The 19,715-nt window shown below is 37.0% G+C and overlaps 1 protein-coding gene across 7 annotated transcripts in view; it reads left to right on the top strand.

Annotated features, from left to right (window-relative positions):
- Window positions 1–19,715, top strand: part of Nipbl (NIPBL, cohesin loading factor) — a 188,166-nt gene that overhangs the window by 86,055 nt on the left and 82,396 nt on the right. For 6 of the 7 annotated variants that reach the window (XR_010063589.1, NM_001427697.1, NM_001427698.1 and 3 more), the window contains 5 exons: window positions 10,745–10,886; window positions 12,921–13,086; window positions 15,461–15,588; window positions 17,751–17,850; window positions 18,491–18,642. Coding sequence is in view for 6 of the 7 variants with exons in the window: in NM_001427697.1 (NP_001414626.1) it covers window positions 10,823–10,886; window positions 12,921–13,086; window positions 15,461–15,588; window positions 17,751–17,850; window positions 18,491–18,642 (610 nt within the window). In the remaining variant the exon portion in view is untranslated. Of the gene's footprint in view, window positions 1–10,744; window positions 10,887–12,435; window positions 12,549–12,920; window positions 13,087–15,460; window positions 15,589–17,750; window positions 17,851–18,490; window positions 18,643–19,715 lie in introns of those variants that run through there. The other variant, XM_039103540.2, reaches the window with a different exon arrangement.

The following is a 19,715-nucleotide window of genomic DNA, read 5'->3' as shown; positions in this document are numbered from 1 at the left end:
ATCCAAACTGCTTGGTGTCAAAGCTGTTATGGATTTCAATGTTTAAGTGTGGTGTTTCTTTGTTTTGTTTTAGTTTGGGAATATTTGTATATGCATAGTAAGGTATTTTGAGGATAAACCCCAAGTCTGATCATAAAAACTCATTATGTTTCCTTATACCATATGCACACAGCCTGAAGGTAATTTAAACAGTATTTTTTTTTCTGCCTGTGCTTTACTGATTTAGTCTGTGTGTCTGTGTATGCCATGCATATGTGCCATGGCACATGTGCGGAGGTCAGAGGAAGCTCATACAGTCAGTTCAGCTTTTCTACCATTACACAGGATCAAACTCAGGTTGCTGTAATTATCAGTGACACATGATGTCAGCGATGGAATTTCCCCTTGTAGGATCATGTCAGTGCTGAAAAGCTCCAGTTTTTGAAACATTCTGTATTTTTATCTGTGTTATGAATAGATCGCTTCCTGAACTAATCCTCAGTCTTATGGGGGTGAGTGAGTTAGTTATTTTTGAGGTGCTGGCACTGATTGTACTAAGGCTTTGGGCAGGCTAGTCAATAACACTACCATTGAGCTAGCATAACTATAATTCTCACTAACTTTGTCCAAATTCTTAATCACCAGCTTAGTACTTTAGAAATCCAGTTAAATCTTACATTGACATTTTAATCTAGATTATTTAAGTCCAAAACTGTGCCATTACATACTAACACTGTAGCTTCCTCACAGAACCTCTTATTTTCATTCTCTCATGCTCTCCCTTTTTTATTACTATGTTTCTCCTAAGTGAAATCTTGAGTTGTTTATAGCAAGGATATGGGCAGGAGAGAATCATCATTGTATCTTATACTCCTGGAGACTTTCCTTTCTAATCATATGATTGGTCACCATGTTTATGAATGCACCTTTCATATTCTATCTAGGATTCTTTAAAATGTCCCTTTTGTTTGTATAGAATAGTGCTTGTGACATAAAATTGGTATCAGATACTTCATCATGAAGGACCAAATAGTCCAGAAATGTTTATAGTGCTGGAGTCCATGAACAACTCAGAGAATACTTGGTTAGGTTTGTATGAACTATTGGTCAAATCTAACTTTTTTTCCTATTTTATTAATCATCCCATTCATTTAAATCTCAAATGAGATCTCATTTCCTGGTTACCCCTCCTCAAACCCCCCATTCCCACATTTGCCCTCTCCTCCCTCTCCTTTGTCTCTATGAGAGTGCTCCCCTACCCACCCACCCTCTCTAGCCTTCACCACTCCAGCATCAAACTCCACATGATCAATCCCCTACCCCATTGATGTCAGACAAGGCCATCCTCTGCTACCTATGTATCTGGAGCCATGGATCCCTCCCTGTACACTCCTTGGTTGGTGGTCTAGTCCCTGGGAGCACTGGGTGGTCCGGCCAATGTTGTTCTTCCTATGGAATTGCACTCCCCCCCCCCAACCTACTTCTCCAGTCCTTCCAACAGTTTCCCCACGGGGTCCCTGAGCTCAGTCTGATGGTGGTTGGCACCAAGCATCCACATCTGCACAGGTTTTCTGGCTGAACCTTCCAAGAAACAACCACACCAGGTTCCTGTCAATAAGCGCCTCTTGGAAACAGCAACAGTGTTTGGTGTCTGCAGAGAGGACAGAGTCCCCAGGTGGGGCGGTCCCTGGTTGGCTCTTCCTTCAGTCTCTGCCCCATTGTTTGTCCCTGTTCTTCCTGTGAACAGGAACATTTCTGGGTTGAAAACTTTGAGATGGATGGGTAGCCCCATCCCTGGACCAGGGACCATGCCTATCTACTGGAGGTGATCTGCTCTGTGCATTTTGGCTAAAATCATCCTCCCCATTGAGTCCTGGGAGCCTCTCGTTTCCCTGAAGTCTGGTACCCTCCAGTGGCTATCCCCAGCTCCTCATCCCCTACTGCTACATGTTTTTATTCGAATTCATGACCTTCTATACCTCTTCCCTATCCCTTCGAGATATTGCCCCCCTTGTTTCTTTCCTTCTCTTCTCTCCCAAGTCCTGCCCACCCCCACCTTCTGCAATCATCCTGTTTCCACCTCAATTCAGGACTGAAGCATCCACACCCTGGTCTTCCTTTTAAGTTCCATGGGGTCTGTGGGTTCTGTCATGGGCATTGTGAGCTTTTGGGCAAATATCGACTTATCAGCAATGCATACCAAGTATGGCTTTTCTTTTTTTTCTTTCTTTTTCTTTTTTCTTGTTTGTTTGTTTGTTTTTGGTCTGGGTTACCTCACTCAGGATATTTTCTAATTCATCCATTTGCCTATGAATTTCATGAAGTCATTGTTTTTATTTGTGTTCAAGGTTCTTCCCCACTTTCTTCTCTATTATTAGATTCAGTGTATCTGGTTTTATATGGAGGTCCTTAATCCACTTGGACTTGAGCTTTGTACATGGTGATAAGAATGAATCAATGTGGATTCTTCTACATGCTGACCTCCAGTTGAACAAGCGCCATTTGTTGATAATGATGTCTTTTTTCCACTAGGTGGTTTTAGCTTTTTGTCAAAGATCAAATGACCATAGGTGTGTGGATTCATTTCTGGATCTTTAATTCTATTCCATTGATCTATCTGCCTGTCTCTGTACCAATACCTTGCAGTTTTTATCACAAATGCTCTGTAATACAACTTGAGGTCAGGGATGGTGATTCCCCCAGATGTTCTTTTATTATTGAGAATAGTTATCACTATCCTGGGATTTTTGTTATTCCAAATGAATTTGCAAATTGCTCTTTCTAACTCTATGAAGAATTGAGTTGGAATTTTGATGGGGATTGCATTGAATCTATAGCTTGCTTTCAGCAAGATGGCCATTTTTATTACATTAATCCTGCCAATCCATGAGCATGGGAGTTCTTTTCCATCTTCTGAGATCTATTTCTTTCTTCAGGGACTTGAAGTTCTTCTCATACAGATCTTTTACTTGATTGGTTAGAGTCAAACCAAGATATTTTATATTATTTGTGACTATTGTGAAGGGTGTTGTTTTCCATATTTCTTTCTGAGCTCATTTATATCTTGAGTAGAGGAAGGCTACTGATTTGTTAGAGTTCATTTTATATCCAGCCACTTTGCTGAAGTTGTTTATCAATTGTAGGAGCTGTCTGGTAGAATTTTTGGGAGATATATATATATATATATATATATATACACACACACACATATTCATATTTGGGAATATATATATTCATATCATCTGCAAATAGGGATATCTTAACTTCCTCCTTCCCAATTTGTATCCTTTTGATCTCCTTTTGCTGTCTGATTGCTCTGGCTACAATGTTAATATTGAATAGATAAGAGAGAGTGGACAGCCTTGTCCAGTCCCTGATTTTAGTAGGATTCCTTCAAGTTTCTAGCCATTTAGTTTGATGTTTGCTGTATATTGCTTTTACTACATTTAGGTATGGGCCTTGAATTCTTGATCTTTCTAAGACTTTTTTACCATAAAGGGATGTTGAATTTTGTCAAATGCTTTCTCAGCATCTAATGAGATGATCATGTGGGTTTTTTTCTTTTGAGTTTGTTTATATAGTGGATTATGTTGATGGATTTCCATATATTGAACCATCCCTGCCTTCCTAGGATAAAGTCTACTTGATCATGGTGAATGAACATTTTGATGTGTCCTTGGATTCTGTTTTCGAGAATTTTATTAAGCATTTTTGCATCAATATTCCTAAGATAACTTGTTCTGAAGTTCTCTTTCTTTGTTAGATCTTTTTTATAGTTTAGGTATCAGTGTAACTGTGACTTCATAGAAATAATTGGGTAGTGTTCCTTCTGTTTCTATTTTGTGGAATAGTTTGAGAAGTATTGGTATTAGGTCTTCTTTGAAGGTCTGATAAAATTTTGCACTAAAACCATCTGGCCCTGGGCTATTTTTAGTTGAGAGACTTCTAACGACTGCTTCTAGGTCTTTACAGAATATGAGACTGTTTAGATGGTTTATTTGATCCTGATTTAACTTTGGTACTTGATATCTGCCTCAAGAATTATCCAGTTTAGCCAGATTTTCCAGTTTTGTTGAGTATCGGCTTTTGTAGTAGGATCTGATAATTTTTTGAATTTTCTCAATTTCTGTTGTTATGTCTCCCTTTTCATTTGGATACTGTCTCTGTACCCTCTAGTTAGTTTGGCTAAGGGTTTATCTATCTTGTTTGTTTGTTTCTTTCTTTCTTTCTTTGTTTTCAAAGAACCAGGTCCTAGTTTTGTTGATTATTTGTATAGTTCTCTTTGTTTCTCCTTGGTTGATTTCAGCCCTGAGTTTGATTATTTCCTGCCATCTACTCCTCCTGGGTGTATTTGCTTCTTTTTGTTCTAGAGCTTTCAGGTGTGCTGTCAAACTTCTACTGCATGCTATCTCCAGGTTCTTTATGGAGGCACTCAGAGCTATGAGTTTTCCTCTTAGCACTGCTTTCATTGTGTGCCATGTTTGGATATATTGTGCCTTCATTTTTATTAATTTCTAAAACGTCTTTAATTTCTTTATTTCTTCCTTGACCAAGTTATCATTGAGTGGGTAATTGTTCAGTTTCCATGTGTATGTGGGCTTTCTTTTGTATTTGTTGTTATTGAAAACTAGCCTTAGTTCATGGTGGTCTGATACATGGAAATAATTCAGTGTTCTTGTATATGTTGAAGTTTGTTTTGTGTCCTATTATCTGGTCGATTTTTAAGAGGTACCATGAGGTGCTGAGAAGAAAGTATATTCTTTTGTTTTAAGGTGAAATGTTCTGTAGATATCTGTTAAGTTCATTTGGTTCATAATTTCTTTTAATTCACTGTGTCTCTTTTTAGTTTCTGTTTCCATGATCTGTTCATTGATGAGAGTAGTGTGTTGAAATCTCCTATTATTGTGTGAGATTTGATGTGTGCCTTGAGCTTTAGTAACATTTCTTTCACAAATGTGTGTGCCCTTGTATATGAGGTGTGTATGTATGTGTGTGTATGTATATGTATATATATATATATATATATGTTCAGATTTTTCCTTTGATGAATATGCAGTGTCCTTCCCCATCTTATTTGATAATTGTTGGTTGAAAGTCTATTTTATTGGATATTAGAATGGCTACTCCAGCTTGTTTCTTGGGACCATTTGCTTGGAAATTTTTTTTCAACCTTTTACTTTTAGGTAGTGTCTGAGGTGTGTTTCTTATATGCAGCAAATTACTGGATTGTGTTTATGTATCTAGTCTGTTACCCTATGCCTTTTTATTGGGGGTTTATGTATTTCCTCTTTAAGGGCTTCTACTTGTTTACCTGTGTTGTCTTGTATTTCTTATGTCCTTAAAGTCCTCTATCATCATCATGAGATGAGAATTTAGATCTGAATCTTGGTTTACAGGTGTGTGTGGGTATCCAGGGCTGGCTATGGCAGGAGAACTTGATTCTGATGTTGCCAAGTGGTATTGGTTTCTGTTATGTTTTTGTGTTTGCCTCTCACCATCTGGTTATCTCTGGTGTTAACTGGGCTCTCTGTCTCTAACTGGATCTTGTTGTTCCTCCTATGAGCCTGTAATCTTGGATGTGTCAAAACCCCTGGGTTGTTGAACTGCAACTGGGGTGTGTGCTGAGTGGGTGGGGATTCAGAGCAGATGCTGTTCCACACAGATGCAAACCAGGAGCACAGGTCTCTGACTGGGAGGGGTATCTTGGTTGGGGGGCATCCCATTTGGGCCAGGTGTTGGGGCAGGGTTTGGGGTCTCACCTGTGATCCCCAATGTGTCAGAACACCTGGAGAGTCGAGCTGCGAATCCGGTGTGTGCCTGAATGGGTGGGGATCCAGAGCAGAGGCTCTACCCCTACACATGCAAACAGGAAGGAGTGTGGGTCTCTGGTTGGGCCTCAAATCTAATTAATTGTCCATTCAACAATATTAGAAAAAGAATGCACCATGTGTGTCTCTGTGTGTGTGTGTGTGTGTGTGTGTGTGTGTGTGTGTGTGTGTGTGTGTTTAAATATGATAGTCTGAGATAGCATAATAAGCAAAGTGCAGAAAAATATATAGTAAATAGCAATTCACTTTTATTGAAACTTAGTACATGCCAAGGACAAACAACAGTATTTTACATCTTTACATGTATTAATTCATCTCATTTCTCATAGCAAAATTAAAATAATGGCCTATACTTTACAGAGGTAAGCAATCGAGGCACAGAAATATTAAATAATGCGTCTGTGGTTGCCCTGCAGAAGGATTTAAATATCCCAGTTTTTTCCTTCTTTGGCTATATGTTGTGACAATGTTAATTATACATTTTAGTTATGCAAAATGTTCGTGTGTTTGATAGCTTGGATGGCTCCTGCTGTATGACCTCAGGCAAATTCTTGTTCTTTTCTGTATATCAGGTTAGTCATCAAAGGTTACATGAAGATACACTGAAGTAAGCAATTTTGTAAGACAGTAGCTGTTTAATGAACATCAGTTATCTTTTCTGCCCAATTTTCACTACAGAAATGTTTACAATGTTGTGTGGATATATGTGTACATATGTTAAGGCATGTATACAATTAGTTCTTCAGGATCTATTCTTATGTGCAGCAGCATGCATACGAGTGTGGGTGTGTACTCATAGAGAGGACAGCCTCTGGTCTCCCTCCTTTCTTTCATGTAAGTCAGGCTGCCCTCAAACTCACTAACCTCTGCTTTTGCCTTCTGAATGCTGGGATGGTGTTCCACCTCACTGAGACCAACTTTTTCTTTTTTCTTTTGTTTTAACCGTAGATTTTTCTTGTTGCCCCTGTAGGCTATGGTCACTGGCCAGTCGGTTCCAGGAATCCACCTATGTCCACCTCCTCAGCACTGGAATATAAGTGCACTCTACCACACCAGGCTTTAAAAAATTGTGGTGGGGTGGGGTGGGATATGGGCAGGTGCTGTAAAGTTAGAGTAACAAGTGGTTGGTTGTGAGCCACCCAGTATGAGTGCTTGGAACCCACCTCAGGTCTTATGGAAGAACAGCAAATGTTCTTAACAATTGGATGTGTTTCTAGCCCCTGTACAAGATTTTTTTTTCTTTTTGTTTCATTTTTTTACACAAGTGCTCCGGTTAAATTCAGGTCCTTATGCTTATGCTGCAAGCATTACACAGACTGGGTCATCTCTCCAGTTGATGTTAAGGATATTTTCTAAAAGGGAAAATTTGGAGGCAAGATTACATGCATATTTCAGGCTTTGCTAAAAGATAGAAAGTCCTCTTGAAAAATCTCTGCCATCAGATATTTTAGGGCAAACTCATACCAATTTGAATATTATTATAACTTTTGCTAATAGTTTTATTTGCATTTATTTTGCTTGCATGAGGGAATCATAAAGTTTGAAGAGAAAATAAATGAATAAAATATGAGTCTTTAAAAAATTTCTTGGCAAGTACTTACAAGTTCCTTCAGACTCATTATAGCATGCTAAATTACTAGGTAATATCTTCCCATAATTAAGCAATCTTTTAATTAAACTACAAGCCATTCTTAAGATTTGTTATTTCTTAGTATATTTTGTTGATTTATTTATTAGTATCATAATGTTTTTCCTATTTTGTATTAGCATTATTTCTAGTAACATTTAAATAGCTTTAGATGGACAGGTCTAAGAACTACAGTAGATTTGTAAGATTATGTGCCAACACATGTTCCTTCTCCTCCCCCTCCTCCTTTTTTCAAGATAGAGTCTCATGTAGGAGAACCTGATCTCATGGTCACAATGAGCAGTCAGTAGTCAACCTAGGAGTACTGTATCTTCATAGACTTATCACTTTCTAACAGAAAGTGACACTTCCACAAATTACTTTTGTAAAATCTGGGTCTATAGTTAAAATTCTAAGTCTACTTCCACTAAATCCTTGTCTACATCCTCTTGGATTCCTGAAATTAACATAGCTGAGTGATGCAGCGTACTTTTGACTGAGACCATTTGTTGACGATGTAGTTGAAGCCTGCTGCCTACTGTTGTGTCTGTCCTTTTTTTGTATTCCATTTGAACTGGTGTTAGAGTATGGAAATGCATGCATACCTCTAAGAAAAAGTACAGTCTTGTGGTTAGCTTTATTATATTTCCAATGTATATGTGGTCATTTTTAGGCTAAAATCCTTAGCTTGACGTTGGATCTGTTGTATGTTACTTAGCAAAATAGAATTAAGTCAGGTACTCCCCCAGTAGAACCCTCTCCTTACTGTTTGTAAGTTCCCATCTGATTTAAGTCTGCTTAAATATGGCAATTTATGTGTACAACAATGCACTATAAATGAGTAATAAGGTATTTTTGTAGTGTTCTGTAATTACTTTGCATTCGATGATTTCTTTCCAGTAATTACTAAGGGTACATTATAATTTTCCTATTGGCATCAAGTTGAAACAAGCACATTGCTCTTTAGTGACCTGTACAGGGCTTTAGTTTGTGCTCTGCATTTTAAAGTGTTTGCTATTGATGCTAAATGTGTAGTATTACTAAAATCTCTTTAGTGACTCTTAGACTATCAAATTGATTAACAAGAGAAGTCCACACTGGAGCAGCAGGGCTAAAGTGCAGGCAGTAGTCATTTTATCTTTTCTTTATTGTTTTCTGGGCTATTTCTTCTAGTAGGTTTCTACCCACAAATTTTTGTTAGTTGACAATCAAGGAAAGGTGTGTGTGTGTGTTGTTACTTAGCTGCCCACTAATGTGTGTGTGTGTGTGTGTGTGTGTGTGTGTGTGTGTGTGTGTGTGTGTGTAAATTATTGAAGAAGATAAGGAAAGATTACAAGACAGGATAGCTGTTGCCTTTAGAAAGAGTTGGATGGTCCTATGGATGTTTACTCTGGAACTGACAAGACATACATCTATATTTTATGTAACTTGTCTGCCTATGTTTTTAATTTAAAACCTGGGGAAAGATTCTTAGTACTGCATATCTACTTACAAAAATATTTTTGGTGGGAGTGTCAATGTGTGCCCATGTCAGAATGACATGGACTCAGATCTCTCCTCCTACTGTGTGAGTCCAGGGACTTCATTGGAACTCAGATTCTCCTCAGTGATAGAGGCTTGATTGAGGTCCAGGCTTCAGTTCCCAGCACTGAAAAAACAAACGAACGAACAAACAAAAAACCCAAAACAATATTAATAATAAAATATAATAAAGACAAAACAACGTAGGTTTCTTGTTTGCATTGCAATTGATGTAGCATATACAAAGCAGTTTAATAAAAGCTTGTTTTAACTAATGCACAGATTATTGAAATGTTATGTTATCTTCCATACAAAAATATTACTGATGCCATAAATTGAAACAGATAAAATCTGGGGACATTGAAAGGGGGAAATGTTCAGTTTTTCAGGTTATCTTTTATGTACATACTTTTTTTAGAGAAAGGGGATGAATTTTATTATAAATACTAAATATTTGAATCAATTAAGTTATTTGAAAAGCAATAAAAATCGGGACATAGCTCAGCAGTAAGAGCATTTGCTGTTCTTTCAGAGGACTCGGGTTTAGCTCCTAGGACTCACATGGTGGCTCACAACCATTTGTAGTTCAGGTTCTGATTCAACACCCTCTTCTGACCGACCTCTGCGAGCAGACATTTCATGGTAAACATACATACACACACATTCATACAAAAGAAGTGAGAGAGAACACTAATGTATGCTTTTCCCTATTTATGTTGTTCATACTGATTATATGATTGATTTTTTTTTTTATTAGTAACATGCAGTCAGTTAGAAAGACTTAGGGATGAAAGTTAAGTAATCTTGTAAGAATGATAGGAAACACGCTACACATGACTTGGTACCTGACTGTAATCAAGAACCTGAGAGTATAGGCAGAAGAATCACAAATTTGAGGCTATCTGGGAGTGAGACCATGCTTTAAGAAACTGGGGGAGATGGACAGGTGAGATGGCTCAGTAAGGCAAAGCACCAACCCCCAGCCTCACGATGGAAGGAAGAGCCTACTTTACTTCTGCAGAGTATATTCTGATCTGCACACATATCAGTCATAACAGGCATACAACAATACATGTGGGGCACTAAGTGAACAAATAGTAAAAAAGTACAAATGGCGGGACACATCAAGTGTGTCACAAAGGAATATATAGTGATGTATCAAGGAAATATTGGGCCAATAAATGTCATAAATTCAGTTATCCTAAGGTAAAATGGCTGTGGAGTGAAAGTGTTCTTGAATAGTAGGATTTAGAATAAAGTCGAATAAAAGTCTCACAGAGCAAATCACAAGGATCCAAAAGAATCTGATGAGATAGTCTTGGCAGGAGGGTAAAGTCTATTTAAGAGAGTGAAAAGGGACCTAGACAAGAAATTTAAGCCAGATTATTAAGTAGAAGTTTTATTGTATTTAGAGTTTGGAAAGAGTACCCTGCTCTGGCAGTATATCTACCAGAAGGTAAGAAACAGATTCTGGAGCCAGATTATGGCATTTAAATTACAGCTCCAGTAGTTGTTTAAACTCACTGTAATTTTCTCGTTAGTAAAATGTAGGAAAGAGTAGTACTCTGCTGTACCTGGGTTGTTGTTGTGAGGCCTGGACTTTAATGTCTACAAATCATTTTGCATTGTTTAGTGTCTGGCACGTGCTATTTGTAAGTGACTGGTTAGACACATTGAACAAACAGAAGCTACAGTTTTTGTTCCTAAATGATCAAGCATCCCTCTGCTACTCATATGTTTGACATAGTGTCACAGTGATTATGTGGTTTTCTTTGTGTGTGTGTTGCAGAGTTTGGGAAATGGAAAGTGATGACAGCTGGCACCTGAACTAAATACTTCACAGGCAACACCATTCCAGAACTTCAGGATGAATGGGGATATGCCCCATGTCCCCATAACTACTCTTGCGGGGATCGCTAGTCTTACGGACCGTAAGTATGGATAATCTATCTAATTTAAGTTCTGTTCTTTGCTAACAGTCATTTTTAGAGATACAAAATTACCTTTAATATCATATATAACAGAAAAATATATATGCGTATGGGAGTAGAAAAATTAATGTTTCCACGTAATACATAAATTTAATTTCTTCATCCTTCTTTGGATTCCTAAACAAATGATAGTGTAGTAATTTTTTTTTTTTTTTTGGTTCTTTTTTTTTTTTTTTTTTTTCCGGAGCTGGGGGCCGAACCCAGGGCCTTGCGCTTCCTAGGTAAGCGCTCTAACCACTGAGCTAAATCCCCAGCCCCAGTGTAGTAATTTTTAAAGACCTCATTAAAAATAAATAAAGAACTTAGAAAAATGATACAAACCTTTAAGAGCTGCTAAAACTAAATAAAGAAACATGGCTTAAGAATCAAGAATAAGGGGTTGGGGATTTAGCTCAGTGGTAAAGCGTTTGCCTAGCAAGCGCAAGGCCCTGGGTTCGGTCCCCAGCTCCGAAAAAAAGGAAAAAAAAAAAAAAGAATCAAGAATAAGGTCTTTTTTTAGAAAGCATTTACAAAACATACCTGAAATTGTCCTCCACAAATGAGAATTTGATAGCCCACATTACCTAAATTCTAGTGGTGCTGATTTGTTTACTATCAGGTTGAATTATCTGTTAAAATTTGTTCAGATGACATGTCATTCATATGAGAGTCCACTTTACTCTGAACACTAAGGTATTAAAAATTATTGTCAGTACTTAGAAACTTAGTTAATACAGCATTTAAGGGTTCGTATTTTGGTAGATACTTATAACTGTTCTTTTCCTTGGGTAATGGCACAGCACCTGCCCCAGTGTCTGTCCCTGGGTCATCCTCCTCTAGTGTAGGACTAGAGCGTAGAAAAGGAAAAACAAACAAATAAACACATAAAGACTTTTCTGTAGCATTGTTAGATATGGAACTTTGTAATCTATGAAAAATAACTTATATAGCTTCCAGAACTGTTGAGCTGGGCTGAGAATTCCTCTCTGGGTTTTGTTTCTGTGGATTTTCAGTTAAGTATAAACTTGTATCACTGGAAAGTAGGTGGTTGGATTATCCTAACTCTGCAGGAACACTGTGAGACATGCTTTAGTCTTTTTTTACACGTTGTGAGGCAAAAACACAACACGTATGGATGCAGAATTATATATGCTGCCAGACTTCCCTTTTTTTTTTTCTGCCTTTTACCTCTGCTATACACATTTTTAATGCTTATCTTCCTGGTAAACTTTATGAAGCAACAGTTGATTATTTTGTGGTTTTATTAATAAAACCAAGCCATGAGCAATTGGTAATTATACAATGGAATCTATTAAAAATTAACCCCAAAACATGAAACCTATATTTTAGTTGGGTTTCTTAACCCTTGGGCAAATAAACAATTCCCATTAAGTCTACTACATTAGTGGGATTTAAGCCACAAAATACTCATTTTTTTTTTCTTATTTCTTTGCTGTTTACAGTAGGATGGGGGAAAAAGAATTATTTAGGAATTTATGACAAGAATTTCTTATTGTTCTTTAGGAATGTTGAACTCTGAGTATTCTACTACTGTGAGCTGTTTGTTTCTATATGCTTAAGCTTTTAAAAGATGTATTGCCTATCGGTGTAATGTAGAGTCAGGTATTGTTTTTGATTTATTTGCCTAACAGTGCTACTGATCTGATCCATCTTGTAGATAAGCTACTTTCTAACCTTATATCTCAAAGTTATGTTTTATTTAGTTAATGAAAACAATTTTTAAATGAAAATTAGAGCACGACTATAAAGGAGCTAAGTAATGCCTAGTAATACAGTCTGTACTGGCCCTCATGTTTTGGGAGGAGTGGTTTCTTGAGCTGATTGAGATATTTTAGGAGTGAAGGTAATGTTTTTCAGTCCTCAGTCATGACATGTACAGCTTCTTTGCAGTCTTAGGATTTACATAAACATGGATGTGTACTAAAGGCCTCTTGCAGTCAGTTAATTCTAATATTCAGCTTTTACTCTGTGTAGTCCTGAACCAGCTGCCTCTCCCATCTCCTTTACCTGCTACAACTACAAAGAGCCTCCTCTTCAACTCCCGGATAGCAGAAGAGGTGAACTGCCTTTTGGCCTGTAGGGATGACAATTTGGTTTCACAGCTTGTCCATAGTCTCAACCAGGTATCAACAGATCACATGTAAGTACAATCAACTTTACATCCTAACAGTAAAATGGTTTGGTCTTTCAAAGAGAGATCAGTGTTAACTTTTAAGTTATTTCCAAAATTTTCAGATTCATGCTTTTGTGGGTTCTGTGTGTCTGGCTCTGTTGTTGTTCATGACAGGTGTCCCAGGCTGGCCCTGACCTTGCTGTGCAGCTGGTGAGGTTCTGGAGCTTCTCTTCCGCTACCAGCCCTTGTGTGCTGGTATTACTGTGCGCCACCGCGCTAAGTTTCTGTGGTGCTGGGAGTCAGGTGCACAGTTTCATGCATGCTGGTTATACATTGCTAGCAAAGCTATAGCCTCACCTTACAGCCCAGCCTGGCCTAAGCCCCGCTGTCCTTCTCTTGCCTCAACCACCCAAGGACTAGAGTTCATACTGTCCGTCCAGTAGTTGGTGACACATGCCGCTAATCCTAGCACTCAGGAAGCAGAAGCTGGCAGATCCCTATCAATCCTAGGTCAGCCTACTCTACCTAACCAGTTACAGAGCTACTAAAGCTACTTAGTGAAACTTTGTCTCACAAAAGAAAGACAAGAAAATGTCCGTCACCAAGTGGGAGTATAACCAATTTTAAGGTGACATTAAAGTGTTTTAAGTAGGCCATAGTCAATTTGTGTCTTTGCAGATCTTTTCCACTTGTGGAAATGATCTTGATCTCATCTGCACAGAGATTTAAATGTGCTCATAAAACTTATCTCCCCTCTTCTAATATTGTCGGAGTAATTAAAATTTCTAGACATAGGAATATGCTGAGTATAACAAGAACTCAAAATTTAACTCCATGGAAAGTAAAATTCGTTTTCATTTGAGCATAGGTGTGTTTTTTCTTATAGTAGACTTTTAAAAATAATATTGAGCTAAACAATAAGAGTGCATTTATTATGTTTGTTGCCACAAAAGCAATGCATACTTAAGCTTAACTTAAGCTTAAGCTGTTATCAGGCCTAACAACACAAAAAAAATACTTAAAAATAAAATCTGGGTCCAGGGAGATGGCTCAGTGGATAAAATGCATGCTACTCAAGCCTGAGGACCTGAGTTCAGTTTCCAGACTACACATAAAGGGGAAGATCAAGAACTAACACGTTTTCCTCTGACCTCCACATCTGTGTCAAGACATGCACACGTGCACATCACATATATAGATAATAAATTTTTCCCAAATAAGATCTATCACTTTTATCCCATTATAACCTACTATTAAATAGTATTTATATATTCTTCTATTCTTTATTAATTTTTCAAAATTAAAGATTCATTACTTAGAAAAAAGATGAACCATATTAGGTACAGTACATATTTGAGGGGGCAATTCTCATATTGACTCAGTTGAACTACTTATTAAATGTGGCTTTTCTGATGGAGGAACTAAGAATTGATTGTTTACAACCAGAAGGAAGTACAATGTTCATATTTTAATCCCTCTAGAAATTTCACTGTCTAGATACTTACTACACAGTTGCTTTTGTCTGTACACACCAGCTGTTTTTTTTTTTCTGAATATTTAAAGAGGTAGGAAAAAGGCACAGAAAAATCAGGATATATTTTATAGGAAGTTTCTTTAAGATTATTCCCTCGAATTTATTGATCCCTGCTGTTTGGATGTTATCTTTTAGGTCTTTACTGTTAGGTCTAGTTAGTTTCTGTGCATGCATGCACCGGGGTGAGTGAGCGTGGGTGTCAGACGTCAATTGTCAGCTGCTACCATGTTGAAGCAGTGCAGAGAAAAGTGATATTGAGAAAGTAGGGCCTACTACTATGTCAGCACGAATACTCCATGCCTTCTGATCTCAGAAGCTAGGCAGGTTTGGGCATAGTATTCAGATTGAGAATGTAAAATTGAAGACACTGTTTTTCCAAACAGGAATGTCTAATTTGCTAATTATTTAGATGATTACCTATATAAGATAACCTGTATGTCTTCGCTTAGTATGGCAACGCTGCGTATTTCATTGGAAGAAAGAACAGGTCTGTGACAGTCACTCGAGTTCAGAATGAGGAAAAATCAATATATTCTAAGTCAAATAGCAGTTAAACATCACTCACTTGTGTGGTTTGCATTAATTAGTAGTATGTAATAAACTCTGCTTGTTTGCTTTCCTAAAATTAACATGAATATTTTTAAATAAACTCGTAGTTCCATAAAATTTGATTCCAGCATCCCTTTCCCCATCCCCTAGAAAAATAAAGTGTCAGGTGATGTGTAGGAATTCCTTGATAATTTCATTTCTTCTGGAGATTGCATCTTCGAAAGTGTACCTTGGGCCTACTGAAGTCACACGTTTTTAGTCTGTAAATCTTCTTAAGGAATCAAGCATGGTTAAACTTCTTTTTTTCTTCAATGCCAGAGAACTGAAAGATAACCTTGGCAGTGATGATCCCGAAGGCGATATACCAGTCCTGTTGCAGGCCGTCCTGGCAAGGAGTCCTAACGTTTTCAGGGAGAAAAGCATGCAGAACAGATATGTACAGAGTGGTGAGTTCTCTCTTACAGCCCATGTTTGTGAGAACTTGTTTTACATGTGATTAAGTTTGGTTTCTTTAACTAGCTGGTTTCTCACTTACAAATGTCTGTTCATATTTTAAATCAAGCAAAGAGTGAGAAGGAGACTATTACGTGGTTTAATATGTACTTAAACAAAACTTTGAAAGTTTTTTTTAAAGGTATTTTGAAATGTATTAAATGAACTTTAGAATGTTGCTTTTAGAAAACCATTGAAGGTTTGAAATCTTACATTAATTTTTTTAAATTTGTTTTTATTTCGTGTGCATTGGTGTTTTGTCTCTGTGTATGCCTATGTGAGGGTTTCAGATCCCCTGGAACTGGAGTTAGGGACAGTTGTGAGCTGCCCTGTGGGTGCTGGGCATTGAACCTAGAACCCACTAGACTGGAGTACAGTTAGAAGACAATAGCAGTAGTGAAAGGAAATAAAGCTGTGTGCTCTGAAAGCGCTGGAGTTAAAAGAATATCACGTTAGCCGGTTACAGAAGTAGGAGACTGGAGAAATGGCTCAGGGGTTAATTAAAGACATATACTACTCTTTATTTCCTACCTTAGATATTTATGACTCCATTTCTAAGGGATCTAATACCCTTCTACTGACTTCTACAGGCAGCTGCAGTCAGATGTTTATAACACACACACGAAAACACATGCATAAACTATTTTTTTAAATAATGTAAATAAAAATTTAAAAGAAGACCTAAAAGAATTAATAAGTTCAGGAGAATATAAATACAATTTTGGATAAATGAAATCATCCAAAGATACCAGTATTACATTTTTGTAATCTATATTTTTGAGTATGAATTTAGATAGAAAGTCACAGTAATAAGTTTTACAGAACTCATCTTAAGTTACATGTGTTTAATTCTGTATACAGTTTTAGCTAAAGCGTATGATTACTGTATATCTCTATATATCCTGTTTTGTGAAAAGATAAAATAGAAATTTTAAAGTAATTTGTTAATAGTAGTCATTGTTAAAAGCATTTTTCATAAGAAAAGCTTATATTTTTAAAGGTTTATTTGTGTGGAGGTGTGTTGTCTTGTGGGTGTGCACCTATGTGGGAATGCACGTGTGTGTATCATGATGATCACTCTGCATTGTTCACATTTAGAGACAGAATCTCTACCTGAACTTGAAGCTCATCAGCTAGCCCAGGCCAGCTGGTTACCACATTTCAGGAACTCACCTGTCTCCACCCCCTTGTACTGTAACCCTACCCCAGGACTAGGGGTCTAAGTGTTTGGCCACAGCCAGCATTTTATGGATTTTGTCCATTCTGGGGTTCCAAACTCAAGCCCTTCATATTTATGCAGCAGAACACGTACTTCCCCAACAGAGCCGTCTCCCATCCTTAAATTGATAACTTTCTGTTGCTAAATGTAAATGAGGGGGTTGGGTATTATTAAGTTATGAAATAAAGCTATTTTGTGTTGAATTTTTTAATTCACATTTTTAGTGATTGTCTTTGAGGTGGTTGGTCTTGAGCCCTAATCTCATTCTGATACTGACTGTGGAACTATTATCTCTTCTGTATTATTACTGGCAAATAAACATATATGCCTTCTGTTTGAATATTTCTGATAAAAGGTACTTTTCATATCAACAGCAAGACATGAAGTTTAGGAATATTAATTTATTGATTACAGTTCCCAGAAAGTCATAAGAAAATTCAGGGTTAGTTGCAAATTTTCTCTCTGATTTAATTAACTGAATTTTTCTGCTGCTTCTTTATTATAAAATAGCATCTGTGAATCAGTCCAGCTGGAGATGCAGCATTGTGGTTAACAACACTTGCTGCTTTTACAGATAATCCATATGTGGTTCCCAGCACCCACGTGATTGCTGTAACTCTGTAACTGTGTTTCAGTGAATGCAGGGTCCTGGCCCCCAGGGGGACCTGGCATGCATTAGCATCATTAACATCATCGCATTTTCAGTACTAGACTAATGGAATTAAAAGTGTGTGTTTATAAAATTGATTGTGCTTGAAATTTAGTTTTCCTAGTAGCTATATATTGCTTCCCCCAAACAAAACCATTCTGGAAGAACGGAACGTTTAAACATTTTTAAAGTAACGAGTCTTTATAGTAAAAAGAAGATAATATTTAATGTTTTTATCTTTTGAGCAGGAATGATGATGTCTCAGTATAAACTTTCTCAGAATTCCATGCACAGTAGTCCTGCATCTTCCAACTACCAACAAACCACTATCTCACACAGCCCCTCCAGGTGAGCACATACTCTGTGTATGTTCTGGGGTGAATGAATATGCTTCTGTGAATGTCAACATGCATTTACGTATTCATGAATCATATAAATAAGTAATTCTGTTCTTACTAGTCATAATGAACAATCACCTAAAATTGTTGCATGTGGTATTCCTATGATTACTAACTAAAGGAGCTTTACATAGGAAACGAGTTTAATAAAATAAATGATGTGTTTGTGGTAATGTGGTTCCTAGGCAGAGTGCTTGCCTAACATGCACAAAGGCCTTGGTTTAATGGGTTAATTCCCAGTAGCACTGCCACCACACACACACACACATACATACACACACACACACACACACACAAGTATCATGTTTGATGTCAGTTTGCTATAAATAACAAAAGTTTATTTGAAGAGACATAGATTAGTATTCCTAAATAGAATGGTGGTTTTTATGTAGTTAAGTAAATTTTTAATTATTTGATGTGACTCTATTGTTATGAATGTTAATATATATGTGCTATTTTGCTGTTTTTCTGTTTGTATAGATTTTATTATATATAAATTGGACTTCAAAGAATTTTGTCACATTTAAATTTTAAGAAGTAGGCTGTTGATTTCTTTTCCTGATATACTTCATTTGTGTTTGGGGTTCTAGCCGGTTTGTGCCACCACAGACAAGCTCTGGGAACAGATTTATGCCACAACAAAATAGCCCAGTGCCTAGTCCATATGCCCCACAGAGTCCTGCAGGATACATGCCATATTCCCATCCTTCAAGCTACACCACACATCCACAGATGCAACAAGGTAAGAAAGTCATTATCTCCTAAATTATTACAGCAACTATTGAATTTATCTAATAACTATAATTCCAAGCATGTTAATTTTAAAAATATTTTCATCATAAACTAAAATAATATTTTGTGCACATTGTCAATTATCTGTGGCTTAAATCGTTTTAAACACATTACATTTATTTTTCAGTGATTTATCATTGGGGTAAATAGAGCCTTGTCTTTGGGACTTTGATTAGGTTACTATGTAGTTATATTTTGATATGAAATCAAGGAGTCTTCTTTTAATTGAGTTTCTTACAGTAGAATTTAAATTATATATATATGATGAAAACCTTTTAGGTAGGTATTTATTTTATAGTTAAAATTAGGTTTTGGTACAAAATTTTCTGAATTGGATTACTAATTTCAGTTTATTGCCAGTGATCAATCTCATATGTTTATATCTTTTTTTTTTTAAGTGATTCATTTTATTGTCTGTTTGGCTTATCTCTGTATCTGTGCACCATATGAGTACAGAGACCACAGAAGCCAGAAAGGGGCATCAGATTCCCATGGAACTGGAGTTATAGATGGTTATGAGCTGCCATGTAGGTGCCAGGAATTGAACCCAGGTCCTCTGCAAGAGCAGCTAATAATCTTAACCACGGAGCCATCTCTCTAGCCCAGCAGGATAATTCTTGCTTCAGGGATCTTTTATCTTTTAAAGATTATACTGTCTCATGACGACTAAATAATCTATTAACAGTACAAATTCTCATACACTTTAAGTATTTAAAAGCATAACTTTTCAAGAAAAGATAAAGGACAAACATCTTTGGTTTTGTTTCCCATAAAAGTAGTAGGTCAGAGGACAAAAGCCCAAAGAGAACTTCTAACATATAAACAGCCATGTAGATGGGAGTGTGGGTAGGAAAGCACATCATTTTGTGCTAATACTCAGATGACGCTGAGCGCTAGAAACTCCCCCATGTTGAGCAAAACAGATTCATTTTTCAAAATGAATCAAATGAAAAATATAGTTTAAGGCCCAATTTAGTAATGAGTTATTCCCGAGAATGTTCAGGCACCAGAGAAACTAAAAAA

Source organism: Rattus norvegicus, chromosome 2 (assembly GCF_036323735.1).
Source record: "Rattus norvegicus strain BN/NHsdMcwi chromosome 2, GRCr8, whole genome shotgun sequence".
In the NCBI taxonomy this organism is placed as follows: domain Eukaryota; kingdom Metazoa; phylum Chordata; class Mammalia; order Rodentia; family Muridae; genus Rattus; species Rattus norvegicus.
Note: the sequence above shows the minus strand (reverse complement) of the source record. Positions and strands in the feature narration are given on the sequence as shown.